This window comes from Mesoplodon densirostris, chromosome 19 (assembly GCF_025265405.1).
Source record: "Mesoplodon densirostris isolate mMesDen1 chromosome 19, mMesDen1 primary haplotype, whole genome shotgun sequence".
Lineage (NCBI taxonomy): Eukaryota > Metazoa > Chordata > Mammalia > Artiodactyla > Ziphiidae > Mesoplodon > Mesoplodon densirostris.
Window position 1 is genome coordinate 1,153,744 of NC_082679.1, and position 18,907 is coordinate 1,172,650.

Here is an 18,907-nt window from a genome sequence, read left to right on the forward strand (position 1 = left end):
GTTGGAATTTCACTCAGTTTTTAATGTTTTTAATAATATTATTTTTAAAAAGTGATTTTGCTTTATGGAGTAACTTTACTGGCAGAATTTTCTCACTTGAAAAAAATCTGCAGTATTCATAATGCAGTGGATACTTAGACATACCATTTTAAATTTAATCTGCGTTTTTAACATATTCTGTATATTCTTAAGTTCAGTCACTGAAGAATACAATAAAGTCTTGCTTTATAGTGTTTACACATTTTCCTGGTTTATATCACTGTGGAAGTTGGTGGGTTGGAGCAGATGGGGACAAGATTTATTTTTCTATCTATCTATCTACCTATCTATCTATTGCTGCGTTGGGTATTTGTTGCTGCTCACGGGCTTTCTCTAGTTGCAAGAGCGGGGACTACTCTTCATTGTGGTGCGTGGGCTTCTCATTGTGGTGGTTTCTCTTTGTTGTGGAGCACAGGCTCTAGGGTCATGGGCTTCAGTAGTTGTGGCTCGCAGGCTCAGTAGTTGTGGCTTGCGGGCTCTAGAGCTCAGGCTCAGTGGTTGTGGCACACGGGCTTTGTTGCTCCGCGGCATGTGGGATCTTCCCGGACCAGGGCTCGAACCCGTGTCCCCTGCATTGGCAGGTGGATTCTTAATCACTGCGCCACCAGGGAAGTCCCAGGGACAAGATTTCATCAGGATGGACTGGTCTTTCCTTTGAGTCCCAAAGCCTGGCTGGGGGGCGGGGGATGAAGAGATCAGTGGTCAGACTCCACAAGTCCTCATCTAGTCTGCTGGGTTTAAATTCTGTATCTCTGACCAGTGCAAGGACCCACAGGCAAACACTCCTCCGCAGGCCTGTTTCCTCCTATGTAAGGTGGGGATTAGGAGCTGACCTGCCTCTGGTCCACTGAAAGATGTGAAGAGGGGAGCTGTCCATTCCTGTGCAGCTCCCATTGAGGGTGACATTCTGGTGCCAGCCACCTTTAGCTCCCCCTGATGTCCTCAGATCCCTCTAGCCCCAGACCCCTCTATCCCCAGGGACATGTCAGAAATAAAACGAGGCGTCTCACGACCCACGATCTGGGTCAGCCCCCACGGACTTACATGCATCGAGGAGGGGGCTGCTGGTTACTGAGGTCTCCGTGTGGATTCCCCAGTGGGAAATAATCTGGGCAACTTGCTAAAGCTCCTTGAGCCTCAGTTTGCTGACTTGGACATACAGTTGTTAACTTTGGCCCCTGGGAGGATCAATGAAAGTAACAAAACACTGAGCACTTAACACCTGAATTCCAGGGTTTGTATTTTAAGCTTGTATGTGGCGTATTTATTTAAAATTTTAATAGAAAATATTTTCATAAGTTTCCTTTTCACAATTCTCTTATTGTACTTAACTCTAATTTATTGGTATTTTTATTGTATTAGTAGCATTCTCATTTTGTTCCATTTTTAGAGTGCCATGTAAGTTAATATAAATGCCATGTAAATATACCGTGAAATTTTACTCAATCCATATGTGTATCATTGTTATAGCGTATTTCTCCTGAATCCGTTTGCTCTGTGAGATTGAGAGCACACTCGTCAATTGATGGATTATCACAGAAATAGTTTGATTCTTTTTCAAGTGTACTGAGAGATCTCTTACTTCTGTTTGCCCTAACTGATAAATTAGTTCTGTTCAGATCCTCTTTAAACATATTTCATTTATTATGCTGAAATGCAAAATGACCAATTCTATTAGAGTATGTTCTTTCACATACCAGATAGTCTTTTCACGTAAGTTTTTTTTGTTCATTAGTTTTTTTTCCTTCCCCTGAAACTCAATGCAAGTTTTTTTTATTTAAAAATAGTTTATTTAATATGATGTAAACAACAGATAACTACTTAGAAAACATTCTTATTTCAATGAATATTCATTTGAATGTACTGGAAAGGTTGCAAGTAAGTTTTTAAAAAATCCAGTTCAGTGAAATGTGGCTGATAAAAGTATGTGATAAAGTAAGAAATATATAATTCTATAAGTATTCTACAGTCAGAATGTTTTGGAAACATTTAAAATTATCAGTCCACTTTAATTCTAGCTGGTTATGGGTAGATTTTGAAATCAAAACAAAATTTTCACAAATTAGATTATTGTAAAGTAATTGGATAGTTTTCACAAAAATTGCCTGTTGAAAAATGTTGCCCAATGTTTTTATGGTTTTATGGATACTGAAAATATTATAGACTTTTTTTTTACGTTATACACGTTATTTTTTTTATACACGTTATTTTTGTCATTTAAATCTTTAGTTGTTACTGTATTTTGCCACAGCAGTGAAAGCCCAGAATCCTAACCACTAGGCCATCAGGGAACTCCCCACGTGAATTTTTATTTACAAAAATCAAAAGTATATTTTGTGGCCTTAAATTGGGGCTTAGCTTGTAATGACTTGCACACCTCAGTTTATTAAAAAAGAAAAATCTTTTTTTACATTTTTAATTTTAATTTTTAATTGAAGTATAGTTGCTGTACAGTATTATATAAGTTACAGGTGTACAATATAGTGATTCATAATTTTTTTTTTTTTTTTGCAGTATGTGGGCCTCTCACCGCTGCGGCCTTTCCCGTTGCGGAGCACAGGCTCTGGATGCGCAGGTCCAGCGGCCATGGCTCACAGGCCCAGCCGCTCTGCGGCATGTAGGATCTTCCCGGACCGGGGCACGAACCCGTGTCCCCTGCATCGGCAGGCGGACTCTCAACCACTGCGCCACCAGGGAAGCCCCTGATTCATACTCCATTTGTAGTTATCAACTATTGGCTGTATTCCCCGTGTTGTTCAGTATATCCTCATAGTTTACTTTATACCTAATAGTTTGTACCTCTTACTCCTCTACCCCTCTATTGCCCCTGCCCCCTTCTGTCTCCCCTCTGGTAACCATTAGTTTTCTATATTTGTGAGCCTGTTTCTTTTTTGTTATATTCACTAGTTTGTTGTATGTTTAATATTCCACATGTAAGTGATGTCATACAGTATTTGTCTTTCTCTATCTGACTTCACTTTGTATGATAATCTCTAGGTCCATCCACGTTGCTGCAAATGGCAAATTTCCTTCTTTATGGCTAAGTAGTATCCCATCATACATTGCATTGGCCAAAAAGTTCGTTCGGGTTGTTTTGTAAGATGCTATGGAAAAACCCGAATGAACTTTTTGGCCAACACTATATATACCATACCTTTTTAAACCATTCATCTATTGATGGGCATTTAGGTTGCTTCCATATCTTGGCCATTGTAAATTATGCTGCTGTGAACATTGGGGTGCATGTATCTTTTTGAATTAGTGTTTTTGGTATTTTTGGATATATACCCCAGAGTGCAATTGCTGCATCATGTGGTTATTCTGTTTTTAGTTTTTTAAACCTCCATAGTGTTTTCCACAATGGCTGCACGGATTTACGTTGCCACCAACAGTATGAAGGTTCCCCTTTTTCCACACCCTCTCCAGCATTTATTATTTAAAGACTTTTTGCGTTTTTCTTTTGCCTTGCTGTGCGGCTTGTGGGATCTCAGTTTCCCGACCAGGGATTGAACCCAGGCCATGGCAGTGAAGCCCGGAATCCTAACCACTAGACCACCAGGGAACTCCCTATTTGTAGACTTTTTGATGATAGCCATTCTGACCTGTCAGCCTTTCTCTGTACACTTAACCCTCATTTGAAGCCCAGCCCCAGTGGCCCTTCATCTCAGCTCCAGTTGCTCTATCAGAGAGCCACTGTGCCCATGAACTAATCTGCCAGCCTGGCTGAAGCACCCCAGGCACCACCAAGGTTCACAACAAAATCCTCGTGATTCTGTAGAGCAGTGAATAAACAGCAGGCTTCAATGTCATCTTGCCTCAGTTACAACTGTCTCCACACCCGTCTCATGTCCACACATTCCTCAGAAGCCTTGGCCACCTGACAAATTATCCTCTCTCCCACACCAGTGCTTATGATGCCCCCCACCTTCACCCAGGTACCCAAGCTCTCTCTGCACTTGTGGCACCCACCCTCCTCTTTCTGATTTGCTATTGGCATTACCATCATGTTCAGGATTCCTCCTACTAATATTAACAAAAGCTCCCCCTGGTCCACAAACCATCCACCACGTTTTGTAGATGTGTCCATCCAGAAACCCTTCCCATAGTTCCAGACCTGTGTGTCCAGCTGCCTGCTAAATAACTCCACTCTTTTGTTCTATGAAATATCTCATGCCCTCAACTTGGCCAAAAAGGAAACTGCTGATATCCCTAATGAGAATTATTTCCACTATGGAACACCCAACACAGCTGATGGAGCTTCCATCCTTCCACCTCCCAACACGAAAAATCTTGGTGTCATACCTGACTCCTACCTTACTTTCTCTCAACATCACAATCCGAAAAACCATGCTGTCCTGTTTTAGAAATTTATTTATTTTTGGCTGCATTGGATCTTTGTTGCTGCACGCAGGCTTTCTATAGTTGCGGTGGGCAGGGGCTACTCTTCGTTGCGGTGCTCAGGCTTCTCATTGCGGTGGCTTCTCGTTGCGGAGCACGGGCTCTAGGCGCGTGTCTAGATCACAGGCTCAGTAGTTGTGGTGCATGGGCTTAGTTGCTCCACGGCATGTGGGATCTTCCTGGACCAGGGCTCGAACCCGTGTCCCCTGCATTAGCAGGTGGATTCTTAACCACCACACCACCAGGGAAGTCTGGCTGTCCTGTTTTTAAAAACTGATTCAAAAATTCATTAACTTCTCCCACCTCCACAACCACAACAATTGCCCACACCGACAGCACTCACCCCAATGTCTTGGAGGTGAAACCAGCTGGAACCCTGGATGTGGGATTTCCACCAGGCAGATTTCTGGGGGCAGCACCCATCCAGCACAGTTGCAGGGATAGGACCACTACTCCAGTGGGTCTGGAAGGCAGAGCATTAAGCCAAAAAGGATTATTTATGAGCCATAAGATCTCATGATGTTTGCCTTGCTAGGTTTTGGACTGGTTTAGGAACCCTCCTTTATTTCCCATTTCCCCCATTTGTAATGGAAATGTCTATCCTATGCCTGTCCCACTATTACATTTTGGAAGCATGGAACTTTTGGTTTCACAGCTGGAGAGCAGTTTTGCCTCAGGGTTGATTGTACTTTGAGTCTCATTCATATCTGACTTAGATGATATGTAGATGCGTCTTTGAACTTTCTAATATCACACTAAAACTTACTATAAAGTCACACACTTTTTCTTTCATGTTTCCTTTCTGTGTTCATTGAAGAGTGTAAGCTGCATGAAAACAGAGGTTTTCGTCTGTCATGGTTCTCATGCACCTGAAACAGTGCCTGACGCTGAGTATTTTGTTCAATGAAAATATATTAGAACCGTGAATAAACATGACACCCGAAATTCTTGTTCACTTTTACTAGTCTGACTACTCTTAACGTCCACTCCAATTCTTTCGCCAAGCCGGTATTAATGTTTTCAAGAATAAAAGCCCTACCAAAAGTTCTCTCAAGTATTAACTGTCTTCAACATCATCTGCTATTTCCCCAGAGTGATATCTGCCCCTGTCTTTGAATAACTACATAAATATTAATAACTTTCCAACACCTGCATTTCAAAACTTCTTCTGATATTATCTCATTTCCCCATGAAGAACTCTACCTGCAACCACTGGAAAATGATAATCACTTACCAGCAAGGACACGAGATCATAAGCTTAAGATGTCCTCCTTTATATGAGTGTTCAGATACTCCCTTCCACACGTTCTGCGACTCTGAAAGTTGCAGCTATTGGCCCATACCAAAGTGACATTAGTTAAGTTGCTCTCCGTTTGAGATAGATGTCTGTACACTAAAAGGAATTGAGTTTATGTTAGGAAATGGAATAAGATATATGGATGAAAGTGTTTCTTAATGGGTAGGACACAATCACCGACTCTATAGGCAAGAGAGAAGCTTTGTGTGGAACCAGAGGTAAAACTCCTGCTTGTCCACCTAATTTAAAATATCCATCTTCTTCCTTCACAGTCATGGCCCTGTATGGACTGATTTCTCTTGCTCATAGCCTATCATAATACAACTCAGAAAACTGACTATGGCTTCAGATACATGCATTTGAAGAACAGTTATATAATGTGTCCAGCTACGCGCTGAGTCATGTCTGAATGACTCTAATAATATGGCCATTTAGATCTGTACATTTGAGAGCATCTCAAATAATATTTTTACTTTCTGAGGGCTGACTGAGCATCACGAAGTCTGAAATTTTGTCACTTTGCTGCACTTAACAACGAACAGAGCCCCTCCCTTCCTCGAGGTAGGATGACTGCTTTCCAGCATCCCTCCCAGTGCCGCGTGGCAAAAGTTCTGGTTGGTCAGAAAGGAGAACCCCCTTTGCGGCGACTTCTAAAGCCCTGCAAACTACATTACCCGGAAGATCCTGCGCCGAGCTAAGCCAAGGAACACCAGGATAAATGTATTTCCGGGAGAATTCTTCACGTCAGGGCGGGACTTCTGGCCTCCTCCTCGCGGCGGCCGTTTTAACTGCCCTGGGTCTGTTCTGGCTACGCGGCAGCTGGGTGACGGGACTGAAAAAGCGCGAGAGGAGGCGCTATCCGCGCGCCACAGAGGCGGGGCTGAGGTTCGGCGACACCGCCCGGAGTGCCCCGCATCAGGCCCGGGAGACGGACTGCCGTGCCAGCGTCCCACCTCCTCTCTCGCCGCTCCCGGCCGCGCTCCGCCCACGGACTGCTATGGCGTCTGCGGCGGCGGCGCTGAGGGACCCGCCTCAGGTAGACGCTCGGCCTCCGTTCCCTCACCGCCCTCACCCCACCAGACACTAAAACCCCGAGTGCGGGCCGCCTGCTCATGTGCCCGCAGCCCAGGCTGTGTCCAGGACTGTGAGGCGGTCGTGGGTGGGGCCCTGTTTCCGACAGTGTGATGGCGCGTGGGAGAGGGTGGCAGGCGGAGGGACCGGCAGGTGCAAAGGCTTGGAGGTCGGGCTGAGGCGGGAGGATTCGGGAAACCTGGGGTCCATCTGATGTCTGCAGGAAACAGAGTGAGCCGGAGTGGCACTTGGACCGGCAGAGAGGTTGTTCCTTTTTCTGAGGGCCCTGGGGGCCGTGGAGGTTAGTGGACAGAAGAGGGACACATTATGTGTTAGGGTTTTAAAAGTTATCAAAATGCTGCTCAGAGAGGGAGCAGACTGGAATGTGGGTGACGAAGGCATTGAGACAGAAATAGAGCCTTTGTCCAAGGTCAGAGATCTGGTAAGAGGCAGCTCTAAGATTGAAACACAGACGTTAGTAAGTTACCCGAGGTCCAGGTTCCGGGGTCGGGTAGGAATACAGGGGAGTCCTGTGCACATGGAGCCCAGCCATGGTTGCCTTTCACTTCCCACGTGTTCTGAACGTTGAAAAAGCCCTTAGGGATCCTACACAAGACAGGAAAGGGTGTCCCAGTCCCTCACTGGTAATGACACCACCCGTAGGGTGGCTGGGTATTGTGTCTTGAGAGTCTTCCCTTGATATATTCTCAGCTCTTAGCTGTGCGGGCCCTGAGGATATTCTCAAGCTGTGGGTCCTGTGTGCAGGACAAGGGTAAATACAGGTGTTCACTTTCCTGACAACCTGTATAAACCGTTGGAACCTGTATGGAAGGTTATCCCAGGAACAGATACTAGCATGTGCAAGTGCTTAGAGGTGTGACTGAGTTGGGAACAGGGTACAGGAGGTCTTCGTTCTTTCAGTTAGGAACAAAGAGCAGGGGACCTGGTAATCAGGCCTATGATGTGGCTGTCTGAGAAGTTGGGCATCATTTATGGAAGTAATGAGAGGTTTGAATAAGAGGAAGTGTTGGTACTAATCAGGGTTCAGTAGGCTGCATTTGGCTGGAGAGAAGAGAAAAGACTATGGAGTTAAGGAAGGAGGCAGCGAGCCCAGGAAGAGGTTACTGTTGTAATCCAGGTGAGTGTGGAAGGAACAGAACTGTGGCCATGAACGTGGGAGACAAGTTTGGATTCTAAGTACATTTTTTAAAAAGTAGATTTTTGGATGTTGTAGGTAAGGGAGAAGTTAAGGATGACTCCAGGGTTTTGGCCCTAGGAGCTGAAGGAATGGATCCTTCATCAACTTGGATATGACAGGTGCAGTATGTTTATTTCCTTGTGCGTATCAGAAATTTTGTTTTGGGCTTTTTATGGGTCTGGGGTGGTTCAGAGTACAGTGAGTGGAGCCATCAAATGGGCAGCTGGACATATATGTCTGAAATTTAGGGAAGGTCTCAGGATGGAGACTTACAAGAGTGGTGGCTATTATAAGGACCAGAGCAGAGATGTGGATGACATTTCAAAAGTAGAATGCAGGTTAGAGTCGTAATGCTATCAGTGGGTCAGAAAGACTAGGGTGCATGCCGAGGAGTGGGTCTGTCGCTTAGCACCTGGTTGAGGTTCCTGAGTATAACAAACACAGGTGAGAGAGAGAATGGCTCTGGTTGGTCTGGGAGAGAAAATGATCCGGCAGGTGGCCAAGGCTTCCATGGGATGAATGGGTGCAAAGTACGTGGTTTGGGAGGCAGAGGAATAATTGAGACAGATTGACACTGAGGCCAGGGCTCCTGCTAATTCACTGCTGTCCAGAGTCTCCAGAATCGTGTAGCGAGCCTTGTTGGGGTCAGGAGTGTTTTAGTCTTGCTGGTGGATAAGATCCAGGGTAAATGGAGTCATTTGTGAAAGTCGTTATGCCTGGCAGGGAGAGTGTAAGGGCTGGGGTTGTGAGGAAGTTTGAGTAGAGAGAGGAGGGTTGTGACTGTTGAGGGGACAGGCAATCAGACAGTGCATCACAGAAGTAGAAGAATGTCATGGGTGTCTGTAATTCACATGTGGTTCTGAGTGGCTGATATTGAAGCAAGGATGGGAAGCAGGTGGAGAGGCCTGCAAAGCACCATGAGGGGCTTTCCCTGGCATTGGGATGCATCAGAGGTCTGGGATTGTACTGAATAGTTGTTGAGTGTCAAGCAGTCTCGAAGGAAACTATGGGCCAGGTATATGGTTAAGTCCAGGGAGATACCTGTATTGTAGAGCAGGAAGGTAGGCAGCACTGTGGGAGTGTAAACCTGGAAAATGATGATGTTAGAGAGTGAGAGTCTACAGAAGGATGTGCACATACATAGGTAATGTGAGCTTATGGCCCCCCAGCCCTGGTATTGGGGACTTAATGGTGAAGCATGAGCCCAGGTTTGACTGTGTCTTGTACGTACAGTCTGGGAGACCTCAGGGGAATTGCTTGGCAGGAGGGATGGGGCTCTGCTAGCCAGGCCCAGAGCTTACATGGCGTCTATATGTCTCCCTGACTGTTATTGCTGAGGGCTGAACACAGTGGTTCATGGGACCTGAGGAGAGAGTGAGCATCAGTGGCACCAGGTCCTGGTATGTCCTCTGTGGTGGGGAGCTTGGGAGGAGGATGATAGTGGGGTAGATGTGTGACGTGATGGACTGTGGGTTCTCAGAGTGTTCATTGTTTCATCTGTCCCCATGTTGACAGGACAGTATGACCTTTGAGGACATTGCCCTGTACTTCTCGTGGGAGGAATGGAGGCTCCTTGATGAGGTTCAGGGCACTTGTACCACGATGTGATGCTGGAGAACTTTGCACTCATATGCTCACTGGGTAAGACTCTCACAGGCTTCCCAGTGACCTGGAGGGAGCTCTGTATTCTGGCTCACCCCCCTTTTCTGCAGGGATGCTCTGTCCTTGTGACATGTGGACCTCAGGCACTGCTTGTTTCCCCAGCTTTCTGGGTAGTTGCTGTGGTAGGTATGCCTGGGTTGTTCGCAATTCCTTCTTCTCTCCCCTGCAACCCCAATATTTGCTGTACCGGATCCTCACGGGGAAGAATTTGAGGTCTGTAGTCCTGCAGTGCGTTTAATGATCTGTACCATCTTGTAACAAGGTTTGTGCTTTTCGAGCAACAACTTCCCATTTGTCCCATCCCACAGCCCCTGGCCTTCTACTCTCTGTTTCTATGAGTTCAATGTTTTTTGTTTGTTTTAAACTCTACATATAAGTGATATCATACATTATTTGGCATAATGTCCGTCTGGTTCATCCATGTTGTCCCACATGGCAGGACTTCCTTTGTTTTTAAGGCTAAATGATATTCAAGACGTGCACGTGTATGTGTGCGTATATCACACCTTGTTTATCCATTCCTACGTGGATGGACACTTAGATTGTTTCCACGTCTTGTGTATTATTCATAATGCTGCTGCAAACATGAGAGTGCAGGTTATCTTTTCCCCATTGGATTTCATTTCTTTTGGCTATATTCCAAGCAGTGGGATTGCTGGATTGTATGAGATCGTTCTGTTTTGAATTTTTGAGGAACTTCCATACTGTTTATTCATAATGCCTGTACCAGTTTATCTTGCTACCAAGTATACAAGGGTTCCCTTATCTGTATACTTTTGCCAACCCTTAACTCTTTCTTTCTTCCTCCCTCCCTCCTTCCCCTTCCCTTTTCTTTCTTCCTTCCTTCCTTTCTTTTCTTTCTTTCTCTCTCTCTCTCTCTTTCTTTCTTCCCTTCCTTCTTTCCTGTCTCTCTCTCTCTCTCTCTCTCTCTTTTTCTTTCTTTCCTGGAGTATCGTTGCTTTACAGTATTTTGTTAGTTTATACTGTACAGCAACGTGCATCCGCTATACATATACATATATCCCCTATTGTTTGGATTTCCTTCTCATTTAGGTCACCATAGAGCATTGAGTAGCGTTACCTGTGCTATACAGTATGTTCTCATTAGTTACCTACTTTATACACAGTATCAATAGTGTATATATGTCAATCCCAATCTCCCAATTCATCCCACCCTCTTGTCTTTTTGATGATAGCCATGCTAACAGTTACATAGTAATATCTCATCGTGGTTTGGATTTACATTTCCCTGATGATTAGTCAGGAAGAATAATTTTTCATATACTTGTTAGCCATTTGTGTATCATCTTTGGAATAATGCCTAATCAGATCCTCTGCCTATATATATATATATATATATATATATATATATATATATGTATGTATTTTTTTTTGTAAAAGCAGGTACAAAGTTTATTGCTAGAGACATAGCACAACAGCAAGTGGGAGAGCACACCAAGAATGAACTTTAGGATTCATGTTCTATTTCTGTGAAAAATACCATTGTGATTTTGATAAGAATTGCATTGAATCTGTATATCGCATTGGGTAGTGTGGACATTGTAACATTATTAATTCTTCCTATACAAGGACATTGGATATCTTTTCATTTATTTGTGTCACTTGCTTTTATCAGTGTCTTATAATTTTCAGAGTCCAGATCTTTTACTTCCTTGGTTAAATTTATTCATATGTATTTTATTGGTTTTGGTATCGTAAATGTGATTGCTTTCCTAGTTTCTTATTCTGATATTTCATTCTTAGTTTATAAAAATGCAACTGATTTTTGCATATTGAATTTGTATCCTGTAAGTTAACTGAATTTGTTTAATATTTGTAACAGTTTTACGGGAGAGTCTTTAGGGTACGCTATATATAAGATCATGCCTTCTGCAGACACAGTTTTACTTCTTTTATGATTTTATTATTATTACTTTTTTCTCTTGACCAACCAAGTGTTCTGGGTAGGCCTTCCAGAAAAATACTGAATAGAAATGAGGACAGTGGGCATCTTTTTTTTTTTTTTAATAAATTTATTTATTTTGGCTGCATTGGGTCTTCGTTGCTGTGTGCGGGTTTTCTCTAGTTGTGGCGAGCAGGGTCTACTCTTCATTGTGGTCAGCGGGCTTCTCATTGCAGTGACTTCTTTGTTTCAGAGCATGGGCTCTAGGCGCGTGGGCTTCTTCATTGCAGTGTGTGGGTGCAGTTGTTAAGAATCCACCTGCCAGTGCAGGGGATATGGGTTTGAGCCCAGGTCTGGGAAGATCCCACATGCTGCAGAGCAACTAAGCCCATGTGCCACAACTACTGAGCCTGTGCTCTAGAGCCCATGAGCCACAACTACTGAGCCCACATACCACAACTACTGAAGCCTGTGCGCCTAGAGCCCGTGCTTCGCAACAAGAGAAGCCACCGCAATGAGAAGCCTGCACACTGCAACAAAGAGTAGCCTCCGCTTACCTGAACTAGAGAAAGCCCGCATGCAGCAATGAAGACCCAAGGAAGGGAGGGCGGGAGGAAGGAAGGCAAACGATGGCTGTATTTCTCTGTGCTGTAAAATATATCCTTGTTGCTTAGCTTGTTGGGAGATTTTTGATTAATGATTCAGTTTCCTTACTTCTTACTGACCTATTCAGGTTTTTTTTTCTTCATGATTTAGTGTTGCTAGGTTGTTTGTTTCAAAGAATTTCTTCTGCTTTATCCAGTTTGTTGGCATTTAATTGTTCATTTTAGTTTTTTATGATCTTTGTGTATCTATAATATCAGTTGTAATATCTCCTCCATTTCTGATTTCATTTATTTGAGTCTCCTCTTTTCTAATTTAATGTAGCTGAAGGTTTGTCAATTTTGGTTCTTTTCAAAAACCAGCTCTTAGCTTTGTTAACCTTCCTACTGTTTCTTCAGTCTGTATTTTATTTCTGCTCTGACCCTTGTTATTTCCTTTCTTCTACATTTGAGCTTAGTTCTTTTTTTTCCTAGTTCCTTGTGGTGTAAAGTGAGTTTGTGTATTTGAGATTTTTCTTTTTCCTTAATATAGACATTTATTGCTATCAGGTTTACTTTTAGAAATTCTTTTGCTGCATCACATAAGTTTTGGCATGTTTTGATCCATTTTACTTTGTCTCAAGATAATTTTACTTTTCCCTCTGATGTTTTTTCTTCAACACATTAATGGTTCGGGAATGTGGTTTTTTTTGTTGTTTTTTTGGGTTTTTTTGCGGTACGTGGGCCTCTCACTGTTGTGGCCTCTCCCATTGCGGAGCACAGGCTCCGGACGCGCAGGCTCAGCGGCCATGGCTCACGGGCCCAGCCGCTTCGCGGCATGTGGGATCCTCCCGGACCAGGGCACGAACCCACGGCCCCTGCATCGGCAGGTGGACTCTTAACCACTGCGCCACCAGGGAAGCCCTGTTTTGTTTTTTTTTTTTAAATATTCATTATTTATTTATTTGGTTGCATGGGGTCTCAGTAGCAGCATGTGTGCTCCTTAGTTCAGGCTTGCCAGCTCCTTAGTTGCAGCACATGGGCTCCTTACTTGTGGCATGTGAACTCTTAGTTGCGGCAAGCATTTAGGATCTAGTTCCCTGACCAGGGATTGAACCCGGGCCCCCTGCATTGGGGGCGTGAAATCTTATCCACTGTGCTACCAGGGAAGTCCCAGGAATGTGTTGTTTAATGTTCATATATGTTTGAACTTCCCCACATTCACAAATATATTATGTTACTGATTTTTAGTTTCCAACCCTTATGGCTGGATAAGATTCTTGATATGATTTCAGTCTTCTTAAATGTGTTAAGACTTGTTTTGTGACCTAACATATGCTCTCTCTTAGAGAGTGTTCTGTGTCCACTTGAATGTATTCTGCTGTAGTTGAATTGCATGTTCTGTGTATGTTTGTTAGGTTGAGGTGATCTAAAGTTCCATTCAGTATTTGGTCAATGTTTGAGCTAAAATGTCATTAAATATTTCCTTATTGATTTTCTATGTGGTTAATTTACCCATTCTCAAAAGATGGGTATTGGAGTCTGCTAATAACTATTTCATTGCTTTCTTTTCTACTTTCCACTTTCTTAGTGTTTGCCTTATACATTTAAGTGCTCTGGTATTAGATGCATATTACTTATAATATGTTCTGTTCTCTTGATGAGTCAAAACCTTTATCATTATTTAATGACTTTCTTTGTCTCTTGTGGTAGGTTTTGAGTTGAAGTTTATTTTTCTTCCCTAAATGTCGGCTATTTATAAGTAAAAGCTACTGTTTTTTGGTTTCCATTTGTATGGAGTTTTTTTCAATTCCTTCTCTTTCAGCCTATTTGTGCCTTAAAGCTGAAGTGAGTCTCTTGAAGGCTTTATCCTCAGCCACTGTGTGTCTTCTGAATGGAGATAATTTTGTAAGGACTTTCTAATTGCCATATTGTTAATTTTTGTAGTTCCTTAGTTCCTTTTTCTCTTTCTCACTTTCTTCCTTTGTGATTTGATGGTTTTCAGTAGCAGTGTTCTTTGATTCCTTTCTCTTTTGTGTATCTACTGTAGGTTTTTGCTTTTGTGTTTATCATCAGGTTTGCATGAAACATAACAGTATTTTAAGCTGATAACAACTTAATGTCAGTTCTATACAGAAAGTCCTGTTTTAGAACCCTCCTACACTGTTGGTGGGAATGTAAGTTGGTGTAGCCACTGTGGAAAACAGTATGGAGGTTCCCCAGAAAACTAAAAGGATTACCATATGATCCAGCAATCCCTCTCCTGGGCATATATCCAGATAAAACTATAATTCAAAAAGATATATGCACCCAAATGTTCATAGCAGCACTATTCACAATAGCCAAGACATGGAAACAACCTAAATGCCCATCAATAGATGAATGGTTTAAAAAGATGTGGTATATATTGGGTTGGATGAAAAGTTCATTCGGGTTTTTCCATAACATCTTATAGAAAAACCCAAATGAACTTTTTGGCCAACCCAGCATATATGATGGAATACTACTCAGCCATAAAGAAGGAAGTTTGACATTTGCAGCAACATAGATGGACCTAGAGACTATCATACTAAGTAAGTCAGAAAGAGAAAGACAAATACCATATGATGTCACTTATATGTGGAGTCTAATATATGGCACAAATGAACCTATCTATGAAACAGCAACAGAATCACAGAGATAGAGAACAGACTGGTGGTTGCTAAGAGGGAGGGGGTTGGGGAAGGGATGGAGTGGGAGGTTGGGGTTAGCAGGTGTAAACTGTTTTTTTCCTTAAAATTTATTTATTTATTTGTTTATTTTGGCTGTGTTGGGTCTTAATGGCGACATGCGGGATCTTTGTTGTGGCGTGCAGGCTTCTCTCTAGTTGTGATTACGGGCTCCAGAGCGTGCGAGCTGTACAGTTGTGGCATGTGGACTACAGAGTGCATGGGCTCTATATTTTGCAGCATGCAGGTTCTCTAGTTGAGCCACGTGGTCTTAGTTGCCCCATGGCATGTGGGATCTTACTTCCCTGACCAGGGATCAAACCTGCGTCCCCCGCATTGGAGGTCGGATTCTTAACCGCTGGACCACCAGGGAATTCCCAGATGTAAGCTTTTAGGTATAGAATGAATAAACAATAAAGTCTTACCGTATAGTACAGAGAAGTATATTCAGTATCCTCTGATAAACCATAAAGGAAAAGAATATTTTTAAAAAAGAACGTATATATATATATATATATATATATATATGTATAACTGAATCACTTTGCTGTATAACAATAAGTAATACAACATTGTAAATCAACTATACTTCAATAAAAATAAATAAATAAAAGGGGGGAAAGTCCCCTTTTAGTATCTCACCCCTTATGCATTTACGTTTTTTTTTAATTTTTTTATTTTTGGCTGTGTTGGGTCTTCGTTGCTGCGTGTGAGCTTTTTTCTCCAGTTGTGGTGAGCGGGGGCTATTCTTCATTGCAGTGCACGGGCTTCTCATTGCAGTGGCTTCTCTTGTTGCAGAACATGGGCTCTAGGCATGTGGGCTTCAGTAGGTGAGGCACGCGGGCTCTAGAGCACAGGCTCAGTAGTTGTGGCGCACGGGCTTAGTTGCTCCGCAGCATGTGGGTTCTTCCCAGACCAGGGCTCAAACCCATGTCCCCTGCATTGGCAGGCAGATTCTTAACCACTGCGCCACCAGGGAAGTCCCTGCATTTATGTTTTTGGTGTGACAGTATATATCTTTTTATACTTGTAGTCATTAAGAAATAATTGTGGCTGTAGTAATTTTTAATATTTTTGTCTTTTGTCATTTATACTAGTATTAAATGATTACCACACCACCATGTTCAGTGTTAGCATATTCTGAGCTTGAGTATATACTTAACCTTTACCACTGTGCTTCATATTTTTGTGTACCTTTCTGTTACTAATTAGTGTTCTCTTTTCAGCTTGAGAAGCTCCATTTAGCATTTCTGGTAAGGCAGGTTGAATGGTGATGAACTGTCTCAGCTTTTGTTTGTGCAGGAGAGTTTTTATCACTCCTTCATTTCTGAAGGACAGCTTTGCCAGATAAAGTATTTCTTAGTTGCTAAGTTTTTTTCTTCTGCATTTTGAATTTAATGTCCCACTCTCTCCTAGGTTGCATGGGTTCTGCTGAGAAATGTGCTTATAGCCTTACAGGGCTTCTCTTACATGTTATGAGGGTTTTTTTGCTGCTTTCAAAATTCTCTGTCTTTGACTTTTCAAGCTTTCATTTCACTGTATCTCAGTGAAGATCTTGTTGGATTGAATCTGGATGGGGACCTATGCGCATCATGTACCTGCATGTCCACACCTCTCTCTTGATTTGGTTGATTGTTTCCACCACTTTTTATTTAAATAAGCTTTCTGCTCCTTTCTCTGTCACTTCTTCTTGTGGCACTTCCACAATGCGAATATTATTTCCCTTAATGGTATCCCATAATTTACATAGGCTTTCTTCAGTCTTTTTTCCCTCTGGCTGGATAATTTCAAATAACCTGATTCAAGGTCACAGACTTTTCTCCTGCTTGATCAAGTTGGCTGGTCTCTGTTGTATTTTTCATTTCATTCATTGTGTTCTTCAGCCCCAAAATTTAATTCCTTTTTCTTTTTTTTTTCTCTATCTCAGAACTTCTTGGGGGTTTTTTGTTTTTTGTTTTGGCTGCACTGTGTGGCATGCGGGATCTTAGTTCCTTGACCAGGGATGGAACCTGTGCCCCCTGCAATGGGAGTGTGAAGCCCTAACCACTGGACTGCCAGGGAACTCCCATTCTTGGAACCTGTTGATTTGTTTGTGTATATTTCTCCTGCTTTCATTGAGTTTCTGTTTGTGTTCTCCTGGAGCTGGCTGAGCTTCCTTAAAACATTTATTTTGAAATTTTTGTCCAGTTGTTTATAGATATGCATTTCTTTGGGTTCATTTGCTGGAAACTTACGCTCCTTTGGTGATGTGTTGTTTCCTTGATACCCCATGTTTCTTAGAGGCTTTGGTTCATGTTTCTGCATTTGATGGATCAGTCACATCATCCGGATTTTCAGACTGGTTTTGGTAGGGAAAGACCTTAACTTGGGTTGGTTACAAGATCACTGGTTAGGTGGGGTGCGGCACTTTGGGCTGTCAGAAGGGACCAGTCGTGTAATGGCTCTGCAGCTGTCAGCTGAGGGCAGGGACACCAAAAATTATAGGGATTCTCAATAGCCAAGTCTGCAAGGTGAACTCATAGGTACCTTGCCCTGGTGAACCTGGAGGGTGTGACATCAGTACTGTGTTCAGATCATACCAGGAATGTTTCTCATTTACCCAGTATTCTTTTGGTTGTTGCTCGCACCACAGCCCATGTGTACTTCCCTTCCCCACTGTTAAGCTTGTGCTGTCTAGTCAGTTTTACTCCACTGTGATATCTACTCTGACTTCCAGCCCAGGGACAAGCCCCATGTCTCTGGACTTCAAATCTCAGCCCTTACTCTCATATCTCCTCCTCTCTTGCTCTGCAGCTTTGGTCCGCATGTGCTATGAGGTGTCCACACATCCTTAAATTGGCCTTAAACAGCAGCTATTCTACTGCAGTTGGTTTCTCCTGGGTTTGGACATATGCTTCTACACAGTGTCACGTCACCAGCAGAATAGGTCCTGCAGGAATCCTCTGGCATATGAACAAGTTCTAGAATATGCCTCTCTACGTGGTGCTGCACCCTCTCCTAATGTCCTTCCTCTGGTGTAGTGTACCATTCTTTTGCCTTAGAGGCACATTCATGCCTAGTAGCCACTTCCCCAGTGGAATTACAAATCTCCTTTCTGGAAAAGCATCCTGTAGACTCATTACTAGATATGACACATTACTTTTACGATGATGTTGCCCCCTCCCTATAAGGTCAACCTGTTTATTTGCATGTGTTTCACCAGCATTTATTTGCATTCAGGTTGCTGCTGTGGAGTAGGGGATGCAGAAGCACCCTGTCAACGAAGCATTTCTATAAGCATGTCACAGGCCAGGACTCCCAGGCACCTTCGTTTTCCCAGAAGAACTACTACAGTGAGATGTGTAGTCTGGTCTTGAGAAGTATTTTTCACTTGGCTGAGCATGAAGAAACACAACACAGTCAGAAAGTGTTCGGGTGTAGAATATGTATGAAACGATTTCATTTTAGTGCCAACCTCCAGAAACACCAGAAGCAGCACATGGAAGAGAAATCCTTCAGTAACGCTGCAGTCAGGGCCTTGTTTGTGAAGAGATGCAAATGCCATGTGTCAAGGAAGCCCTTTACCTGTGAGGAAGTTGGGAAACACTTTCTGCCCACCTTGGGACATCTCCAGCAACAGACCACTTACACCAGGGAGAAGCCAAACAAGATTGCCCAGCGTGAGGCAACTTTACAAAGCAGAGAAAGTCATTACAGCCAGGGAGAATGCAAGAAAGCCTTCAGCCCGAAACATGCACTGGTTCAGGACCAGGGTGTCCACCCTGGAAGACATTGTTTTGTGTGCAGTGAATGTGGGAAGACAGTCAGGTACAAATCCTCATTTGTTGTGCACCAGAGAGTGCATACTGGAGAAAGGCTTCATGTGTGTCGTGAGTCTGGCAAATCTTTCAGGCGAACCTCAACCCTCAATCTGTATCGAAGAATTCATAGTGGGGCAAGGCAGTACAAGTGCAGCAAATGTGGGAAATCCTTTAACCAAAACTTTGTCCTTATTTATCCCTGGAGAAGACACATTGGAGAAAATTGTTACTTGTGCAGTGAATGTGTACA

At 43.1% G+C, this 18,907-nt stretch overlaps 1 protein-coding gene across 1 annotated transcript in view; it reads left to right on the forward strand.

The window, feature by feature from the left end:
• The window catches only part of LOC132479719 (zinc finger protein 154-like), a 36,493-nt gene that overhangs the window by 16,734 nt on the left and 852 nt on the right, over positions 1–18,907 (forward strand). The window contains exon 2 of the mRNA XM_060083231.1: positions 18,077–18,842. Coding sequence (XP_059939214.1) covers positions 18,195–18,842 — 648 coding nt within the window. The 5' untranslated portion in view covers positions 18,077–18,194. The remainder of the gene's footprint in view (positions 1–18,076; positions 18,843–18,907) is intronic.